Below are 22,412 nucleotides of genomic sequence, written 5' to 3'. Positions count from 1 at the left end.
GAAAACATGTCACACATTTTAACATTTAAACCATTAACACTGGGCTGAATGCAGACTGGATGTTTATGGAGAGCCAGTGTTGCTGCTCTCCACCATCTTGAGTCTGCATTTGCTTCTCATTTCAGACTGCCTCCATTGAAGACCACATTTCAAGACCAGACATATCAGAACAAGTCGACGCAGCTGTCCCATTCCAAACATTCCTACAAATGAGGCAAAGAAATTCAGCCTGCTTTTGCTCCGATTTGCAGTATCCCAAAATTCATTGTGCAACACTCACTTGTGAATGGTGAATTCAGGCAGCCCACATCAACTCATAAAGCTGACCATTCCCCTGTTTAGAGCCAAGGAAGAGGTGTCTCACTGACTGAGTGCTGAATACCAGCGGTAGACAAGTTCTGTGAGGGATACACTGAGTTTACTAGTTGTGATGTTTCACTTCAACACAATGGATTCCTACCAAACAATATTGATAAATATGTCCATATAATTTCAATTTCTCCATCATAATTTGTGTATATGATTCACAAACACATCAAAGTATTTGTTGAAAGTGGACCACTGGCTCAACATGTAGTGTTAAGCAACATGTTCAAGCTTTTCCTTTTTTTCTCTTTTACATGGTGGTTTTTTACAGTTCATGTGATATTTTTACGACTGACTGAACACAAAGGCCTGGTACTGTGTGAGTAGAAGAGGATCCACTGAATGCAGCAGTACTTTGTGTCTCAGTGAGTCAAGGGGCAGGAGCTCATGATTTTATGTTGATTCATCTGTAGAGCGTCTCATCTGGGGAGCTTTCAGCCCTCTGAAGGACACACCTTCACGGCCTGTGTCCTACGACAGAGGCCTCGACTAAAATGGGACACAGCTGCTGTGTTCTAGTTGAACAACATTTGTACAAAGTCCTTCAGTCACCTTTGGACTGCTGTGCTATATTCCACCACTCTCTGCACTGCAGTCCAACATCCTGTATGTAGGGGAATTCCACCCCCGTCCTGTGAAGGCTCATAGTGGAAAAAAAAAAGGACTGTTGCATGTTGTTTTGGAATTGTAAATTTTACATGAATCAGAGTTCCCCTACTCCTGGTAAAAAAAAAATCTTCCTTCAAAAGAAGTAGTATTAAGTATCCCGACTCATGTAATATTCAACACTTTTCCCCTTATCTCTGAATCCATCTGCCTCACTGCTGGGGTCATCTCTGGGTCACACACAAGTCACAGTCTATTACCAATAAAACACTTGTGTTTGTTTTAAAAGACTTTTCAGATACATGTGAGGGCTTTAAACGATAAGTCTGATGTTCACCCCAAATTAAACCTGTTACATGTGATCCAGCTGAATGAAGATGAAGAGACAAAACAGACCATTTCTCACTTAAAGCCACTATATGTAGAATATTTATGTGATTATAGCGTCTTTCAAATTAGCGGCATGCATTGCTGTCGTTTATCATACTACCATTGGGGAGTGCCAAAGTGGGAAATTTTACACAGTATACATGGTGTCTTTAATGTAACAAAACTGAAAATTTAAGTGTATGGTGAGGTCAAACAAAGATGGGAAAATGGAGAAATTTCAGGTTTGGCAGGTCAATGTGATTATACAACAATATTCAATAAAAAACATGCCTTGATCTTTAAAATGGGCCAATCAAAAACCATGCAGAATTTAACACTGTAGAGTCATTTAAAAACTGGAAGCAAGTCTGGAATTTTGAGGAAAATGTTTTCATAGCACAACCACAAAATTTATTCAAGTATATTTGTCAATTGACAATGTTTACAATAACTGAGCCAATTAAAAGGATTTAAAAAAAACAGGTTTAACTTCCAATGGGGGTGAGCTGGAACTCAAGATGAAGTCTTGGGTGTACACCATTAACAGTGGCTTAAACTGTGAGGAAAAAAACAACCAAGAGAGCTTTCATGCATTTTTTTTTACTAAGTGACTTTTCATTTAGTTACTTGAACTAAATTCTATTCATTCCAGTTTGGATGAGCTGTTGTGAAAGGTTTAAAAATCCAACTCTTTACCTTTTACCCTCTGAGCAAGACACTGGATTGCCAAACATTTTGTTTATGAAAAAACACTCAAACACAGTTATTTCTTAGCAAATTATTAATGTGACTTACATGTTGGGATTAAGAGGGAAATTCAAATATTTGTACATTAGCAACACAATTCAAATATTTGGCCTTAAAAGCAAAACCAAGAAAATAACTACAGTTGAAGGAGAAACCAACAAAGGATTTTGGAGAATTCAAACCATTCCCTAAGCAACGAATGATTCAGAGAAAACAGTCTTATTTGTATCACCCCACTCTGTGAATGAGCTACTGCTAATGAGGATCCAAATTTCGAAGTACACTCAAGCATTAAGCATCTTTAAGCACCCTTATTTAAAAATATCTATCTCATCCCTCAAAACGGAATCTGATTCAAACTCTATCCATTATATAAATAAAATGACAAAAATATAAAGATGCTCTGAAATCACAAAGGCCCTCCACAACATGCTCTGCATTAAGTTGTGGATCACTTACAAGCTTTCATGACCACATGCATGTGCATGTGGGAATGCATTTGCGCGTCAAACTACATGTGGTTGATTGTTGCTACTGTAGTATATGCATGTGAGGATGCCAGAGGAAGGGAAAACTGTTGGGTTCGAACTGTTGGGATTTTGGTCTTTCCATCGAGTGTGTGGCATTCCTCCATGAGCATCAAGGCTTCGTTGGCTGGATGGAAAGCAGGCTACCGAATTTGAAATGCTGGATCACAGGGAACTTCTCCAGACACTGGAAATGGTAGAAGAAAAGAGAGAGGGACTGAATAACTAGCATGAGAAAAATGAGAAAAAAAACAAGCAAGCACTTAAAGTCAAGCTGAAATTAAGAATAAAAATGTGTACATTAATGTTTATCTCAACATATCTGTTTATTTTGAATTGTATACTTACTTGGTGAAAGTTATAATTACCAAAAAGGCAAAAGTTAATTATTATTTATTGAATTGAAAATACATTAGCATTCTCCTGGGGATGTGACTTTTTGGTTCCGATTGACAATGTCTGTACTGTAATCTGATTGGTCCAACATGTGTATGGCTCGTATTAAAGTGTTTCGTAATAACATTTCAGTTCCAACGACCGCACAGGCAGTTAACAAGCTGGGGGGGGCGACGTTGTTAGCTGTAGTCTGCTCCCATCTATGATGTGAGCACTGCCTGACTCAACTCTCAGAGTAACGTACAAAGTAGTGAAGACAGACAGCTACAGCTAGCTATAGACCCCCTCCTTTGAATAATGAGGGATGAACACAGCACTGAGTGTGCAGGAGCTGCTGCTGACTCAGCAGGTGTTGTAATAATATGAAATGAAAAGAAACATCTGTTGGAATGAATGCTAATATTAGCAAGCCTCCACTCATAAAGTGGAAGCTAGTTAGCTAAATTGCTAAAAAAAAAAAAGGCTGGTGGGGCAAGAATACCAGCTGTCAGATTATCTAACTGGTTGTACAGTGAGGGACTGTTAGTGACAATGCGGGTGTGCTAACTTTTTTTATTTCCAACTGAAGTGGTTTAGATAATCTGTATGAACTGTTGGGAGGTTTCCTTTGTTGTAGTCACTGTTTTCCCCCAACTCAGCAGTTACTTGGTCAGTGAAATGTTGCCATAACTAAAGGAAAAACTATTATTCTATGATTTATTTCAGACAATTTGGCTTGTGAGAGACGAAATATGCTGTGATTCATCACTCGAGCTTGTCTCTGATATTAAGTTGATATAAGCAGGTTTGGATGTAGTGACAGCATTAATGATTTTGTACAGGGACTTCCCCATTGTTTGAGCTTTAGTGACTAGACAGGCCCTTGTCTTTGAACCAGACATCCACTGAGGCCCAAATCCACAGAGTTAACCTTGACCTAAAGGGAGCGTAGCCGTTAACTCTTCCCCCTGGCCTTTCACTTTGAACGTGTTCAAAATGGCCGCAGATCAGCCCAGAGGAGGCTCTTTGTGCGTACTGACACAGACCCAGTTTTGGGGAGCAGGGGTGGGGGTTTTCGGGTGGCTGCAGTGGGGGTTGGTAGGCTGTGCTGGGGGAGCACGGTGGAATTGAACTCTTGTGCTCGGTCTGTCTGTGCGGTGACACTATCAGTCATGATCATCTGGGCAGAACTGGGGTGGAACAACATGCTTCAGAGAACTTTTGTCTGGACAGCTATTGCATCAGTGAAAATATGTAAAATCATCAAGGGTGGGTTCATTAATCAGAGATAAACTATTTATACAGAACATTTAAAGGCCTTAACAGTTTATCTGTTGTGTGCCTGTCAGTAAAGGGATTAAACTGGCCTATTAAAATCAATTAACATAGATTTAATTAACATTGCTGTTAAACAGTCGATTTCTGGGCTCTAGATATTAAAAGGTTACTAGTGTTTTTATGTGTTTAACCCTTGTTGCACGCCAAATGTGTATTAATCCACCGCTGAAAATATCCCTTAACAAATGTACTATTTTCTGCTGTTTGAATAACAAAAACTACAATGCCCAGCTGTATGAGCTGTTCACAAAGATTTACATCTTCAGGATGAGCCAATGGGCTTGGGGCTGAGCTCTGCAGACAGGGTAAGGAAATCAGAAAGTATTGAGAGACATTGGTTTTGATTGGTTTTAGTCATCTCATAAGATTTACAATAAGAAAAATATAGAATAACACCAGCTTTGAGTCTTTCTGAATCAGTTTCCTATGTCCCAGACAGACTGGATTCCATTCATTTCCCTCCAATATGCAAATGAACTCGCTGAGACTTAAAACTAGTTTGTCTTTGACAACAATGAGATCATACATGAAGCTCACTGTGATGAATTAGCTATCTCAAGAAAGTTTCAAGTCTGTGCAAGTTGATTTTTTTATAGTACAGAGAAATGAACGGGACCTGATAGCTGCCTGAATAAGGAAGAGAAAAAGTACATGACTTGTAGTAAATTAGCTAAAACATGTGACAAACACTAGCAGGGGCCTTAAAAGACAAAAAGGTGAGAGCTGGGTGACTGATCTTCATTTCAAGTATGGACATAAAGTAAGACATACTGTATAATTCTGTCCATTCAAGTGAGGCCAAAAGTCCATCTACCATTGTTTTACTGTTTATATGTGTCATTATACGCATTCGGTTTATGCTCAAAAACAGGCCACAAAATTGCCTCCTCTCTCACACAGAAAATGGTGGATTCTGCTCTTTCTAGGTCTAGTACAACTCTCTGCCCGAAACCCTGTGTGGGGCCAGGAAAAGGGAGAGAGGAATGCAAGTCTGCTGATGGTTGCTCCAGGCTTGGAGGAAGGTCGGGACAGAGGGAGGGGAGGATTTAATGAAGGGAACGGCAGAGGAGGAGGGTGGGGGGGGGGGGGGGGGGGGGGGGGCGAGGGGGAGGGAGAGGCAGACAGCTTGGCCCCTCAGCTCTTTGGGAAGACTCACAGGCTGCTCTGGAAAACACAGGATGTGGGCATGCAGGCGGGGAGAACGGGTTTAGACATCCCCCCAACCCCACCCCCAACCGCCCACACACACACACAATTCCATTCTCTCCATTCCTCTCTTAACCCTTTCCTGCCTCTCTCCTCTCTCTACGCTTGCAGTCAGTCGGTTAGAGCGTTTTGGTCTTAAGGAACCCGGTTACGGCTGTCTTTCTGCAATAACTTGATTTCTTAAAATGTCATGTAAACAAGAAAACACTGTTTCCTTAATCAGGGCGACTGATTCAGAGAAATCCGCTTTACACAGCTAGAGTCTTGCTGGAAGAAGCTGGTTTCTTAGCCATGTGTTGCTTAACCGGGTTTGTAATGCGTTTTTATGTGAATATGTGCATTAAAAAGCCTTCACATGGAAAATATCACTTTGACAGCGGTGCAGACGGATGAGGAGAGACATCAATAGGCTGCATTCACACCAAATCCGACATTGCGGCACCTTCCCACAGGGTTGTGCGGAGGTGTGGGCGTGTTTATTTGTGCTTTAAAAAGTAACCACTGTGAAACAATCAGAAAATAATGTTTTATTTCTCTCATTCACTGGCTACCACCGCACACTCTCTTCATTCACTCTCTAGCGCGCATGACCACCGCCTCTCTCTCTCTTTTTTAAAAATGAGTCAAGAAGCAAAACCTAACTTTATTTTCATACGAAAAGAAATGTCCTCCCCTCGTCCTAGTAACGTCTTTGTCCTCCCTCATGGCAGGGTTGTACAGGTCTGATCAGTCTGATTGCTGGCTTACATGACTGGCCACTGCAACATGATGTCAGGTTGCGTTTCTGCAAAAGTTGATTCACGCCAAATTGGGCATTGCGGGAAAAACACCAGTCCTCCCATTCATTTGAATGGGGTTATGAATTTAGGCTGTGGGAGAGGGGACCACATGGGGTGCTGCAAAAAAACGCAGCGACCCTGCAGGAAGAAGTTGGACCATAATCACCTTTTGCCGAACGCAACCCAACGTCACACTGCAGCGGCCAATCCTGTAAGACAGCGATTTCACTATCCTCATTCATATTTTAAGACAATACAAATTGTATCAAGCTACAAAAAAAGCCTGAAACGCTGTTGGTTAGAATAGAAGTACAGAAAGTTGTTGCTATGGAGATGATACACTGTCTTGCCTATTCGCATTGGTGTGAGTTGGCAGGTCTTGCAGACCGGTGCATTGCAAGTAGTTGCAAGCTTCAACTCGTCTTGTCGTGAATCTTTGGTCTGAACTGGGCTTTACTTTCACATGTTTAAAAGCATTTGCTACTAAGCTCTAAACACAAAGTATACCTAAGGTTGATGGATGTCATTTGTATTGAAGGCATTTGGTCATAAACCAAAGTATTGGACAAATTTTATATATTTTATAGTTATTTGTGGAATTTTCAACACAAAAAACACACATACATAAACCCTCGCATGTATGTCTGAATAAATGAAATAAAAAAAACATTCTGTAAACATTGGCAGAGGTAGTGTTAATACTGAGACAAGAGAATAATAACAATACAAACACAAGAAAAAATTACAACAAAAAACAAAAACAGAACATAAAAATACATCCAATGTACAAGACATTTTGGAGACAATAACATACTAGACATACTGTGTGCTACTAACATGGGGAAAACAGGACTTGGCCAGGAGGTACAGGATGTTGGTGCAGTATGGGGGGGGGGGGGCTCAGCCAATGGGGACAGCATCCAGCTGAAGGGACCTGACATGTTCCAAGAGGGGTTGCTAAATTTTAGAAAATTTACATTAGAACCACAAAGGGAGGGTTTAATTTTCTCTCATTTCACAAAGGATAGGGCATCCTTTATCCAATGGGTATGAAAGGTGGGATGAGGTGCACCAGAATAATACACCTCGATAACAATGTGAGAAAAGCTACAAGTTTAACGAAGTAGCATGGCAGTGAATGGTCAGTGGGTAGGACACCACACAGGCCAACTAAGGGTAAGGGGTGGATGTTAGCAGATGTGATGGCTCAGACTGAGTCAAAGACAGACTTCCAAAGAATAGAGATCGGGTGGGAGAACATGTGGGTGAGATTAGCTGGTCCTAGGTGACATTTATCACAATTTGGATCAGTGCCAGAACAGATGCGCACTAGTTTGCTTTTAGCCCAGTGGACTCTGAACTACTTTGCATTGTGAGACCCTGTGATGGGCACAAATACATGACGTGTGGACACAATTCAAAACTGACTGCAAAACCTCAGCTTGCATCTCTATACTGAGATCCTCGGACCAAGTAGAGGTGTCAACCAAGTTAGAAACAGCAGGGAAACCAGGGAAGTGATTATGAAAAGTCTCAGATTTGTAAGTATCTGAAGAAGTGGGTCCTCGGTAAATTGAATACACAAGTTAACTGATCAAAAGATGCAAGTGTTCCATCCATGTAAAGATGCTTTACAGAGACAATCCCATGGTCTTCCCAGGTTGCAAAAGCTCTATCAGTAGTAGAGGGAGGAAACAGAGGATTGGGATGATTGGAGTGTACAGGGGACAGAAGAAGTATCGCCGTGAATCCAGAGTGGTGTTTGAGTTGAGTCCAGATCTTAAGACAGTGTTTAACTATAATATTACTGGAGTATGTTGATGGTAACACCAGAGGGAGGCACAAGAGGGACATTAGAGAGGAAGAACTGCATGAGGCGTCCTCAATCTGCAGCCACGGTGGGGGCTGATTGTTAATACAATACCAGTGCAATATAGTTTGAATGTTTGCAGACCAGTAGTAAAATAAAAAGTTGGCTAATGTTCTTTGAATTCTGGGTTTTTTGGCCATATAAACTAAGAAATAGAGCTATCAAGTGAATGGAAGAAATATTTTGGAATGAAAACACGTATACATTGAAAGAGATATAGGAATTTGGGAAGCACATTCATTCATTTTTATACAATTTAGTATTGGACGATTTTTAACCTGATGATGTAAAATCAGGGGAACACAAAAGTTTCTACAATTCATCCTGAGGGCATTAATGTTTGATTCAAATTTCATGGCAATCCATCCAATAGTTGTAAAGACATTTCATCTGACCCAAAAATGTCACCTGCTGGTGGCCCTGCAAACAGTTTATTTCAACAGATTAGCTGTGATTAGTGCATATGTTTGTGTGGGTGAAGTAAAATTCACACAGTGCTTTCATATAGATTTCAGCTTTGGCATTCAGAGTCGCACCTCTGAGGAACTTCAAACCGTCTCCACAGTGTTGACCTTTGAAGGAACCAAGAGAACCAGAGAGTCCAAAGTGGAATAGTGTACTGTATATCTGTGTCACACCATCCATTTCTATATAATCCTGCTCTGCTGGAGCATAAACTGCTCCACCAAACAGATACAGCATGGTGAAACTCTGACTACTCTTTCTTTATAGTTTTCGTATGTGTGCTGTTTAAATTCTATGCAAGTTGTAATTCATGTTTTTTTGGGACTCTTTCTCCACCAAACCTTTTATCAGACTGATAAATAAAGGAAGGAACTGGACTGATCAGTGAGAAAGAGAGTGAGCATACCTCAGCCTTGTACATTCTGATCAGACCCTGGTTGACTTTGGACCAGGAAGGAACAGCACTGATGTTCCACAGCTGGTTGGAGTGTTCAGCAAACGGACCCGTCTTCATCTACACAACAGAGAAAAGAGTGAGACAGACAAGATGAAAGAGGGACAAGTATAATCTGTCTGGTGTGACTCCATTCTGTAACAAAATCATAATTTTCTTTTCATTTTATTGTTTTTTTAAGAACAGAATAGTTTTTAAATCTTTCTAATAATCCTCTTGAAACCTCTTGAAAGTGATACTCTGTACAATATCAGTCTTCAGAGTATCAAACACTCCCCCTGTAGGCTGCAAAGGCAGTTTTAAAAAAGTTTAGAGTTTCTCCACTGATGGAGAGCAGCAGCTTTGGTCAGCTTGAATTGACTCAGTGACAATGGATTCCAATGGTGACCTGTTTTCACGTCAGTAAAGCCTTACTTTGGTGAAACTATGAGAGTTTGGAACATACTGAGCATATTGATGGGCAGTGGAGGAGTGGATTATGCTGAGTGGTTTGAAAAGTTTCTATGGAATATCTGATTTTGTTTTTTATACAGTGAAAGTGGGTCACCATTGGAATCCATTGTAAATAACTAAATTCAAGCTAATCAAAGCTGCTATTGTCAATCGATAAGGAGACAACAAACTTTCTATATCCACCTTTTCAGTCTGATTCAGAGTTTTTAAAATGGAACTACTGGTTCAGGAAGGGAATGTGAGAAATGCAGCGCTGCCTCCAGTGCTGTGGCAGCTATTGATAATAAAGTAAACTCTTCTCCAATCTATTTTGGACTGTCAGTTAATACATCCTTTACAGGAATAGATGCTACTGCATATAAAAAGGAAGATGTTGAGCTTTTAGTAGAAAGGAATCTGAAGATAACCATGGTGTTTAATTGATCCCACAGTCCAGAGTGAGGCAAGAACCAGTTTGAGATTCTGCATATGGTTCAAGTTCCCCTCCACTCAAAGATGTGTTTTTCTTCTTGTTCCTTCAGTTCATTGTCTCAGCTTCACTGTGCAGAATGATGTATGAGCAGAGTTTGTTTTCACATTCATCTGGTGAAGAAAGAACATTTCTCTGTGCCCATCAAATATCTTAAGGTGTGCACTTCCAGGCATGATTTGTGACATCACAACAACTTTGGAGCCAATATGCAACTTACACAAGTGTGATGTGGAAACTTGAAGCCGCTGGTGCACAAACACTGAGAATGGACTTTTTAGTGTAGTAAGAGGCATTTTGTGTGCAGAAGTTAAACTTTTGAAACTAAAAATATTTTAATAGATTCTGGATTTTTACATGAGGGAGAAGGAGGAAATGTAACATTAAGGATTTTAAAAGGAAGTAAACAAATTCAAACATGTCTGGAGGGGATGTTTAAAGATTTATTTATGGTGTTCTAAGACCTTAAAGCTGCATTCATTAATTTTTGGCCACTTTGGGGCAGCAGTGAGGCATCGGACCCTAAAACCAAAACAAGCTGAAAGATGCTAAAATGCTCTGTAGAGCTGATGGGAACTACAGGGTTGAGTGATAATTCTGGTTTGTCACTATGAGTGACAGTTTTCACATTACACAATTATTTGATATGTTATCAATATTTAAATATCAATAAATATTAACTGGAGCAGCTTTAAGTATGACATTTGAGAGTTGGCTTTAAAGCAGTATTGCATTCACAAACTACTCTGATTAACCTCTAATCAAGGAACTAATGTTCCAATGTAACTGCTCTATTTTGGCAGATTTTTTAATTGATCTGAACATTACATTTCATCTTAAAGTAGACATTTGATAGATGGATGTAAGAAATGTTTTGGAAGGGCAACATTAATGGCAAAAAATAAGGGTGGAAATTGTCGTGAGGCACATTTGTAAAATATAGGTTTGAGGCAGAATTTGTATCAAAACATACTTTTTATTTCTAAATGATTTACTTGCAGATGTCATGACTTTTCATCTAATAAAGAAAATCAATTCATTGCTATGAGCTGTGCCCCTGTGGAGTTTATTGATGCTATGCTGGCAGGCTCGTCGATGACTAACCTAACTTTAAAGCTGCACTCACCAGTACCCAACAGTGCCCCCCACTGGTGATGTTTGGAAATCCAACTGTGAAGTGTGGAGATGATCCTATAAACAAACTAAACTTTGGGTATATAGTTTCTGATAGTGTGATGGTGCATTTATTGTTGTTTTTTAATTGTTCTTTTTGGATTTTAAGTTTTGCTCTTCTGAAGATAATGTGTGTAAAATGAAAAATAAAGAAAAATATAAGAATACAGATGGGATAAGAAACAATAGGGTGACTTCTTTTCTCAGTCACCCTTACAATAACATGACAATCACTGATCACTGCTTTCAGCAATATAATCAACGCAATAGGAAGAATATGCAGAACAAAGGGCTGATTGTTGTTCTGGCAATCTCCAAAATAATAAATTCTGGAAACAACAACGAGTGTGCTAGCTTAATATAGATAGACAAGTAATAAGAAGAACATGCAGAGGAACAATGGTAGTCTGCACTCACTGGAACTAGTAAGACTGACAAAAACAAATGTATGAATTTATGAATGTATGAATGAAGTGAAGACTATAGACCGTTTTCCCACCATTTTCTCCCAAGAGGCCGAGGAACCCAAACCCAGACCCTGGGGCATCAATCTAACACCCCCTCCTTTTTCCATCCCCCCCATCAACCCCCCCTCACACTGCTCTAGACACTTTCCAGGGCCTCGCATGAGAACACATGGGGGAAGGGCAAAGAGGAGGGAGGAAAGGGGGGTGGAGACAGCCCGTGTTCCCTGGAGGAAGGAGTGATTCACAGCAGCATGTGGGGAAGGAAGTGACTCATGTTTAGGACGATGCACACACACACACAGACACACACGCACACACAAGCACACAAGAGCCTTGTGTGTGAATTAAAAAAAGAGCATGAGTTTGAAGTATCCACATGTGTGTGAATAAGAGGAAAATACTGGGGTATACATATGGAGAGTTGCATGCTTACAGGCCTGTCTAAGTAAACAAAAGAGGAAAAACAAGCCTGCAGTTGAGACTGAATAAGGCAAGTAACAGAACCAAAAAAGAAAGTCTGCCTAAGAGTGCTTAGTTTCTTTCTGAATAACGGCAAAAAACTAAAGAAAAAAGATTTCTTAAGTGTTTTTTGTAGTTAATTTAACCCACAATTAGGCTGATTTCATCAGCAAAAGTGACATATTGTTGCTATGTTGTTAAACTTGCATTCTGAGACTACATCTACTACCAAGCTGTCACATTTTGAAAACGAATCGCAGATAGCGCGAGTCACATTCTGCCGTTGGCTTTATGCTATTCCTTTGATCAACTGTTGGTGGCAGTATTGCTCGAAGAATTATAATGTGCCAACAAAGGCAGTGAAGAAGAAGACAGTAAGCAAGTAAACGTGGTTGTGGGATTTAAAACATTAAAAATTGGCTTTGTAAATGTTTCATGAAGAAAAAAATGCTTCCAAAATATTTGTCGGCTGAAAGGACACACACAGTGAGACTCATAGAACACTTTATCCTAATCTCTCTTACTTTTTTCTGGGTGGTTTGCTTCCTGGATTACAAGCTGGATTCACAAACCTCTTGTATATAAACAAAAGTGGCATAAATCGCTTGTTTCAGCCTGATGAATGCCATCTGCTCATTCAAAAAAAAAAATGGTACCAAACGGTAAAATAAATAAATAATAAAAATCACACTGCTCTCAAAAATCAGCAGAGAAAAACATAACATATTTAGCAGTGTCAGTAATGGCATGAGTGGACCCGAAACAATTAGAAAACATGAATCCAGCTGTGAGCCACGTGTCATCAGAGCAGCGCTGCACTGTGACAGAAATAAAGAGGGAATGGTTTGACATGAAGTTAGATGCTAAAAAACGCAATTTTTATTTTAGTTAATTTTGGTACAACATTTAAACTCCAAATTCATTCAGATAAAAGGTATGATTTCAGGTAAAATTTGTATTTTTGCCCTGTACGGAAAACCAGACTGCCTCTTCATGGCAAGTCTGCACCACTCATGAATTTCATTTGTACCTAAAACAAGATTCTGAGCTGCAACTAACTGCTGTTTTCATTTTGATTAATCTGTTGATTATTTTGCCAATGAACAGATTTTTTTTTTTAAATGTTGTGAAAAAGTAAAATTTCCAGAGAAACATATTGAGCAATGTTTTGGATTTTTGCAAGAAAAATGTCTAAAATCATGAATCAATTATCAAAACAGTTGCCTATAAATGCTCTGTCTGCTGTTTTTAGCTCTAGAACATGGACACTCCAAAAAAGTCACCAAAACTAACAAAGGAAAAGAGAGGCAAAAGTCACATAAAAATGAAAAGTGGGAGTCACGGATGAGGAGAAACACGGAGGCCTCTCTTGACACAACAGCAGCATCCTTTCATGACCGTGAGGAGGAGGGAGAGGTCAAGCAGGAGGAGGATGAGGGGAACGAGGGAAGGAGGCGGCGCGTCTGAGTGGGAAGGAGGAAAAGGATGTAGCTTGCTCAACCAACGCCCTCCTCTACTTCCCTCCCCTCCTTTTCCTCTGAAAACCAAAAACAAAGCGGACGGTTCCTGCTCTGGCAGTCTACCAACAGAATCCATCTGCCTTTCCCTCGTCTTCTTCTTCCTGAACAAAACCACGTTCAGCTGTGGACCAACAATTTATTCCCAACTGCTAAATCAGTACAATATCCACACAAGTACACATGTTGTTGTGTATGCATATTGAATATACATTGATATGGAATTAGGTAACCCATATCCCCTTGGGTAAAGTAATATAAAAAGTAAACAGTGATAGGATACAGCATAGAATTTTCTTTTTAGATTTTTAAATACATTTAAAAGAAATTGGCAGAGTTGAACCAAACAGTGAGGGTAATGTCCATTAGGGGGCAGTAGACCACATTTGGACACCTCCACGTGTTGTAATGCAGAATTGTCAGATTGTTCTCAATCTCCTCTTGGTTCAGGGAACAAAAATTAACAAAAAAAAAAACAAAAAAAACTTATGGTTAACCAGCAGGAAAGCTCTGGGGAAGTCTGGGAACTGATGATATAGCAGCCAACAAAAACAACAGCTTTCACTTATAAATCTAAGACTTGAGCAATTATTTGTACATGGATTTTCCTGGTGTTATCTCAATTATGTCCTAAAAACTCCCTTGGCTTTGACTCTCTAGAAAAATGTCACTTTGCATTACAAAAATGTATTTTCTTATCAACAGATATCACAGTCCTCGCTTTTCATTGGAACTATTTTCTACTGAAGAAATACTACCAAAGAAAACTGTTCACAGTGTGCTCTGTGGATTAGCCAGAGTATCAGGGACACTGTTCCTGGAAAAAGATGTTGCTGTTGAATTCTTAAATGTCATTTTTCAGTGCTGTGAGCAGCACAAACAAAATTCCATTCACCCCAGAAATCTCAGAGACAGGATTTCTCAAAACCTGGACAAACAAAACTATCAGCATGGATAGATACCACTAGAGGTATGTCAGAAAATATGTTTTTCATGGTTTGGGTGAATAGACTTTAAAGGCAAAAACTAATGTGGAAAAACAAAAAAGGTCTCTGACTTAAACCTTCTTAAGGCCGCTATAATCTTTTTTTTTTTTCTCTCATCATTTTCATTATCTTTGCCACTTGCGAGCGGCGTAACAAGCTGTAAACACAATGACACATCATTCCCTTCTTAAGTTGTTATGGCAAAGCAGACGCAGACATTACAACATTATCATTTATTTGGAGGTATGTCTCTGGCCACTAATTTAAATCCATTATTTCCTCTCCTCTTAGCTCTGCTTTGCTCTCCACCAACTGCTTAGAAAAATATCTGCCTCTTTAGCTGCTAAATGCTTGGAAACCGAAACAAAGAGCTGGAAGATGCTCAGAAGCTTTGTAGAGCTGAGGTGAGCTGCTAAGTCATGTGATAATTCTCTGTGGGTTCATCATTATGAGCGACCCCTTTCACATTAAAGATAATTGTAAACATAAAACATTGAATAACCAGCTTTAAAGTCTTCCAGATGTTTGTTATTTTGTCCATATAATGCGATGGAGTACAATGCTACCATAGTGTGGACTTGACGTTCAATCAAAACCCCTGTGACACAACTGACACTATAAAAACATTATGAGCATAACGAGGGAGTATATACTGCATTATTTTTGTACTGAATGGCATTAAACTGAGAAATGTTCCTGTTGTTTTGACTGCTCCATGTCCCTTCAGCGAATGAAGTGTATGGTAACCATGTGAAGTTTGTTTTATATGGATCATGCATGTAATACATAATGCCGTGTTCAGACAGAGATCACGAGTACTCGATACAAATGACTGTGTGTAAAATTCAATTTGTTTGAGCAAAACAAAAAGCAAATAAAGAAAAAAAAAAGAAATGTGTTGATTGTGAATGTGTGGAGAATTTCCCACCTCATTTATGAACTTGATGCACTCCAGAAACATGTAGTCTTGGTGATACTCGTTCACCACCTTCTCATCGATGAAGTGCCGAGGCTCCAGTGTTGGGTGATCTGAAGGGGAGACTGGGCTGTAAGTGCACATGTTCATCACCAGGTGTCACTATTTACCTTCCCATTTACTGGATTCAACCTCATGTTGCAGCACTGAGGACATGTAGGGGGAAGTGTACATTTATCAGTCACATGGACATGGTGTCAAATCTGAACCTTGTACCACTGCACAGGACGAGCAGAGCTACGACAATGACTTTTAATCTGCTTAGTTGACTTCTCTTTCACTTGTGAACTTGATGTCTTCACAAATCAAGATGCTTCATTCCCAAACACATCCACACTTTCACAGAAACAGAGTGCAAATGGTGAGTCATTAGACCCGAATGCCCCAATGTCTCTTTAATGTATGTTTTGTATGCTTTTTGTTCTGTCTCTGAAGTCCTTTAAGACTTCAAACCTCCATCAAACACCACCATCATACCTGCCTTCATTTAGTCACATCTGAACTACTGCTGTGTTCTTTTGACACGTCTTCATCAAAAGCCTTCAGCCAGATTTCATGGGCCTTTTCACAGAATAGATACAGACAGCTCCGTCATTCTTTTTTTTTCTTTCTTTTTTTTAATAGTTCTTTCTGAACTGCTGTAGTGAGGTTCTTACCTATAAACTGGGAGCTGCCCCATATGAAGGGCAGAAACTGGAAGTCATCCAGTCCCCACACACCTTGGCTCCCAGCTGGCTCCATTCTATAGGTCCTCTGGAGCTTACGCATCACTTCGAGATACCTTCAAAAACAAACAGTGCGTACAAACAGAAGAGGGTCAGAACACAGAGTGTTCAATATTAACAGATAGGTCATGGTCAGAAAGACTTCAGCCCTGAGTGAAAAAAACACAGCCTCTATTTTCATTTGAATGAAACCAGCGCTAAGGGCTCTGACAAAATAGTTGAACCTTGCTCAGCTTTTGCTACATTATCTAGCAAGGTGTTGTATTGGACAGTTGAATTGCGCAGTTTGCCCTGATGCATACTGGGTCCGTCTCAGTATCCACATTTGCGGTGTTTGCAAGCAGTCAAGTGGCTACTTGTGTGACATATTTCCAGTTATTGTCACAGTGCTCAAGTGCCTGTTAAGACCATGAGAGTGTGGCAGTTTATCAGAGCTCACTGGGACACTCTTGCGGACATCCCATCACCCACTCAAATACAAATACTGTACATGGCACAATCAAGCTCAGATGATTTATTGAAGTAAGAGTAGAGTAGGATTAATCAAGTAGTAGTAAACTCAAAGCCAGATGACAGTAAAGAAATATAAATTCAGGAGCTGAGAGGAGAAATACAAAGCAATTAAATCAAGTTATCCGGAAGCACACAGGTTTAATTTAGGCTACACAAAGGAGACATAATATAATATCATTTTGACTGGTTTCTGTCTGAGTATTTCTTAAAATCTTTGATGATGGATATGATATTTAGCTAGCATGGCCCATATTTAAAATGATCACAATTATGAGACTAAGACTCAGGTTGAAAAATAGCAGAATTTTCCTTAGAGAAGAAAAGTCACATCACATCCCGTGAATTCGAAAAATTAACCAATCACATTAACTGCACAGTAGCGCTTAAAATGAAGTGGACCACAGCAGTAGCAGCTCACCTGTTAAAAACCTTAAAAACGATAGCTAGCTGATCATCGACCCTGAGAGCTCCAACCTTACAGAGACAGCAGAGGAACGCAGCGAAAGCAGCTTCATGACCTGAGAAGACAAACACATATAACACATGAACTGGATGTGTGAGCAGTCCATTTATGCTTCACTCAAATTCACCACTTACTGCAACTTTCTGAATGTGGCAGTAATATGATGAATAAAACTTGACAATATCAAGTTACTGCTACTTTTAACTTTACAACTTATTACTGCTACTATCAATGATAGTTTACAGTATATAATACCACTACTTTAACCTTTTCTTCTGCTCAATACTTTATTATTACCAATTATTCAGCATCGTCTTAATGTGACATTTTGATTTTGTCCAAATGTCTTTATTGCTGAAGCCAAAAGGAATCTAATTCCTTGGAGTGATAGTTTTGGGGGTTTTTTTTGCAATTTGGGTGCACTAACTCTTTAACATAAGGGTACATGAGGGTCCGTAAGGGTCCGCTAGAGTCCACGTGACATAAATTTCATCATCAGAGGGTGTACACATAGGCTCTGTGTGGACATTCGTGCACCTCCAGTGGCCTTGAATATACTCCAAAGCAGATGCATACATGGACAGCTGCGGACACCACCGACATGTAATAATTCTGTTTATACTACTTTCTGGAGTCCACATTCCACACGTCCTTGATTGTAGCACAGTGGCCCAAATTGGAGGTATGTGGATGTGTGCAGAGAGCCGACACATACACCCTCTGATGATGAAATTTACATCATGCAGACCTACTGGATCCTCGTGTATTCACGGATGCAGAAAGTAAAACACCAGCTAATTTGTTGTGACCGTGTGGCCACTACGCTACACTCAATAGACGCCTTTCTACTGTGCATGTATGGAATGCATCCTCCAAGTAGACTCCAGAAAGTAGTCTAAACAGAACTACTGTGCATCCGTGATGTCTGCAGCTGTCCATGTGCGTGTCTGCTTGGGAGTATATTCGGGGTTTAAGGGTACAAATGTGGGCAGAACTACTGCGAAATCCATAGCAAGACCTCTTCAACCCATTTACTGCACTTATCTAATGTAATCTGCTCAGAACCGCTACATGCAATACAACATGACATATGCTAGTTTTGCTTTACTTACTTAACTTACTTAAGTAAAATTCATAAAAATAATATAGTAATTTTGGCTAAACTCAGTGTTTTGTACAGAGCTTGGACTGAACTAAAAATCATGGACACTCAGCACTGTTACCTGTTCCATAGTCTATCCTGGTGGAGTTCCCAACAGACTCTTTCAGATAGACAGCTATCTCTGGAGCTGCTGCATGTCTGTCAGCAGGGAGCACTCCTGACACCAAGGCCTCTGCTTCCTACACACACACACACACACACACACACACACACACACACCCCAACATCACGTGTGAGTTGCAAACACCTCCACAAAGAGCATGTGGTTCTGTTGAGAGTGTGTTTAAGTGTTATATGTGACATGGGGAAGCTTTATGGATTACGTGGAATGAGATTTGTTTTGTTACAGTTTCATTAAGGGATGCACAGATACTGACCTGACTGAGCGGAGCAGGGATCAGGCAGATGTGACTGATCCACATTAAATACAGTTTTCTGTCCTGCTCACTTAATGTAGTGAGCAAATGATGCATGAAGCTGCTGCTGTTACTACACCACTTCCTGCATGTGCCCCACAATAAATGCATTTTGATGTGAAAGCAGTGGTAGGCCTATGCTTTGAAACAGATTTTTGTTAACTTAAATTTACTCTATGTTGTAGATGATTTAGACATCTGAACTTTTTGACTAGTGCTTATGTTCTAACATTGTGTGGTTGAAATACATTTCATCACATGCTTAACAGAACGAAGAATGACTATAACTGAAGTTTTAACTTCGACAGCAGTTGGAGTCATAAAAGAGGATGGAGGAGCCACATTGTTTAGGTGGAACCCAAAGTGTTGAATATTAAATAAATTAAAAAAGACACTATGAAATAAATAATCATACAAATAAATTGTAAAATATTAAATGGACCAAACCAAAACCACTCAACTAATTATTATGAAATGCTGTTCATTTTCATAATAGTATTTTGATTGGATTTTTATTTAATTATAGGTATTTTTGTAATTTCAAAATGCCCTTTTTTAAAAGTCTATTTACCTCATAATTCTAGTTTTATTTCATAATGTCACTTTTTAAACCTATTTTATTGGTTTTATTATCTAATTTTTATTATTTCTATTCTATTGTACTGTCTTATTATTACTTTGTCAGTCACCTTTAAATTGCACTAACCTGTGTGGAAGGCGCTATACAAATAAAGTTTGATTGATGATTAAGCCTAAGAGGGATGGTTTGACTTAAACTCAGTTTAAGTTAAACTTAGTTTAAGCTCAGATCAATTCTTTAAGTTAATAATTGAATAGTAGTTACAGCTACATTACACATATAATAATGATCTTCATCAGTTCCACATAGAGAGGTTTACAGATTTTACATTTGGGAAATAACAGCACTGGCATTAGCAGATCCGCTGAGTTTGGGAATCTTAATCAGTATCAGGGGAGAAAAAGTCAGATCAGTGCACCCCTAGTCTCACTGACTTTGAAAAATCATTTAAATGTTACTCTTGTGTGTGTGTGTGTACTAACCTGATCTAGTTTGCTGTACCAGGTTCTGTAAGCCTTATTACCAAAGCGTGATGGCTGGTCAACAGGAGGGGTCTCGTTTATCCATTTGTCCAGAGTCCCCAAAAGATCTAGTAACTTCTCCACTGTCTGTCACACACAAGACAACAACACTGTAACTGCTGTTTATGCTGATAAACATCATTATCATGTCAATCAGAAACAAACAGCAAACAATAAACCAGGACATATAGTTCAGACACAGCATCAATAATTCTGCTAAGTCTTTGCTGCTTCTATAACCCTCTCACTTATAATTTCATTGTTTTGTGAAAAGCTCCATTTCCCCGTCCACACTACAACATAAGACCAAATTCCTCCACTCTGCGGAGAGCATTATTGAAAAAAAAAAACTCCCTTCTGAGTGTGAAAAATACTTGCTTTTACTGTAGTGTGGAAATATAGCAAATTCACCAAAAGATTCATCTGGGGGCCATGATCATCCATGCAAAATGTCACAGCATTTGGTCAGGCTTAGATATCATAGAGAAGACACGACAATGGAGTAAACTCTATCCATTTATGAAGACCGTGAGGTGTGGTTGAAAGCTCCAGGAAAAGCTGGAGGGTGGACCTTTTGTTAAGATTTCTAAGTAGTGTTAACATGTAGTCCTTTGACACTATAAGTATCAACACACAATAGTACAGCACTGAAGCTATCCTCTAAACCCCGACAATAATAATCCTTAAGAATATAAAAGGCTACCAGCACACAAAAGATACAGGCTCTCAGAAGCCACAAAGACAACATACCTCAGACACTTTATATTCACATGTGAGCTTCTTTCCCTTTACACCTTCATTCAGTGTCAGAATGAAGCCCATGTAGTCTGCATATGCCTGTAAAAAAGGAGAAAAATGTCAACAACTGGAGTGTATCCAGATGTGTAGTCAGCCAAACTGCTACAATAACTGATCACAGTAAGGATATCAGCTAAAAACCATGTGGATTTTGAAATATGTGCACACAGCTGCAGGCAGGAAGCTACCTGAGATCGCTTCCATTTGCCCATGTCAGGCACCATGCTGATTTCTTTCTTGGGTACCATGAAGGTGGTGTTGGCTTCAGCTGCTTCATCCTCAGGGGTGGATCCTAAAAAAGTTACAGAGACTGTTTTCTTTAATTTAATAATAATCTCAATTGATTTTTTAAATAACTATTTTGAGATCATTCATGTAAGCATATAGTTTGTACTTAACTTTAAGGTTTACAAATAAGTGAATTCAGTGGTCATTGCATATAATATTAAGTTTGCCTTTATAAGGCTTTCTGTTTGGGCGTGGGTGTTTACATGTACATCCAAGGGTGTTAACCACAGAGGGAAGGTCTACTGTAAAGATGCTCTTACATTATTGCATTATGGGAAATGTAGGGTCCGGTATTTTTGGAGTTTAACTCAAACTAGGGACTAAAGGGAGTCAATAAATCAATTAATAGTCAGAATATCTCGGCCTCTGCTACTTCAGTCTTGACAATTCTTTTAAAAAACACAGTCTCTAGTGACTTAATTAACTTAATGAAAGTGTAATACTAGAGTAACCGTTTAATTACAGTGACCAAAGACTTGATTAACGAGAATAATTACATACGTCACATCAGCCTTGGTACGTGGATGGTTTGCGTCTGCAAAGTGTATGATATATATCGTATATATATGTATATACTGTATATAGGAGTGCAATAATTTCACGGCCCGACTTTTAAATACATTTTGGTCCGGTGAAGATATTTTTACTACACGAGTGAAAGGCAGCGGTTGTCTCTTGTAAATTCACTGTTTTGCTAGCTAACACCTCGCAGCCATTACAGCTAGAAACACAATAAATAAGTATAATTTGGCAATGACTGCTAACTACACAGTACTTAAAATACGACTTCCAGTTGGTGCACAGATGTAGACTTATAACAAGCCCAAGTGTCAAGCAACAGAAATGTAACCATAACATACATAGCTTTGACTGGGAACAGCGGGACTGTCTGTGTTTCCCTACGAGCGTAAACTAAAGTTATTTCGTCACATGTCCCCTTAGGTAGTGCAGTGAACCTGCTAACCCGCGTAGAGATGAGAGGCGATACAGAGCTTACAAATGCTGAACACACAAACATCCAGCTGTATCTTTACCTGCCTGCTGCTCTGTTTCCGCCATGGCGAGGCTGACAGTCTCCTTCGTGAGTTTCGGGCAGATTTAAAGCAGCCATGACTCATTTCTGCCTCCGCTGTTTGAAAAGTAAACGACATCTTTGTGTACAAAACACATGATCACTTTCTACCACTTTCTCCGTGGATGCCTGTTATTACCACAATAAATAAATGAATAAATAAATAAATAAAAGTCCTACATTCCACATTTTACTTGATTGGGCCGAAATGTTGTGAAAGTATCAAATGTAAACGTAATCATACAGAATAATGAGTGAATTTAGTCACATTT

General features: G+C 39.4%; 1 protein-coding gene across 2 annotated transcripts; it reads right to left on the bottom strand.

The window, feature by feature from the left end:
- Positions 1 to 1,715: 1,715 nt before the first annotated feature.
- Positions 1,716 to 22,197, bottom strand: ptpa (protein phosphatase 2 phosphatase activator). Of its 2 annotated transcripts, none has more exons than XM_067575065.1 (10): positions 22,103 to 22,197; positions 20,969 to 21,072; positions 20,733 to 20,819; positions 19,944 to 20,069; positions 18,527 to 18,644; positions 17,259 to 17,358; positions 16,259 to 16,383; positions 15,555 to 15,655; positions 9,055 to 9,162; positions 1,716 to 2,802 (listed from the first exon to the last, which is right to left on the bottom strand). In XM_067575065.1, exons 1-10 carry the CDS (start codon positions 22,125 to 22,127, stop codon positions 2,728 to 2,730), a joined length of 969 nt encoding a protein of 322 aa, XP_067431166.1. In that variant the 5' UTR covers positions 22,128 to 22,197; the 3' UTR covers positions 1,716 to 2,727. The 2 variants fall into 2 exon arrangements, with proteins under 2 accessions (XP_067431166.1, XP_067431167.1); XM_067575066.1 differs by lacking the exon at positions 22,103 to 22,197 and adding an exon at positions 21,929 to 22,061.
- Positions 22,198 to 22,412: the final 215 nt, after the last annotated feature.

The sequence above is a fragment of the Thunnus thynnus genome, chromosome 19 (assembly GCF_963924715.1).
Source record: "Thunnus thynnus chromosome 19, fThuThy2.1, whole genome shotgun sequence".
Lineage (NCBI taxonomy): Eukaryota > Metazoa > Chordata > Actinopteri > Scombriformes > Scombridae > Thunnus > Thunnus thynnus.
Note: the sequence above shows the minus strand (reverse complement) of the source record. Positions and strands in the feature narration are given on the sequence as shown.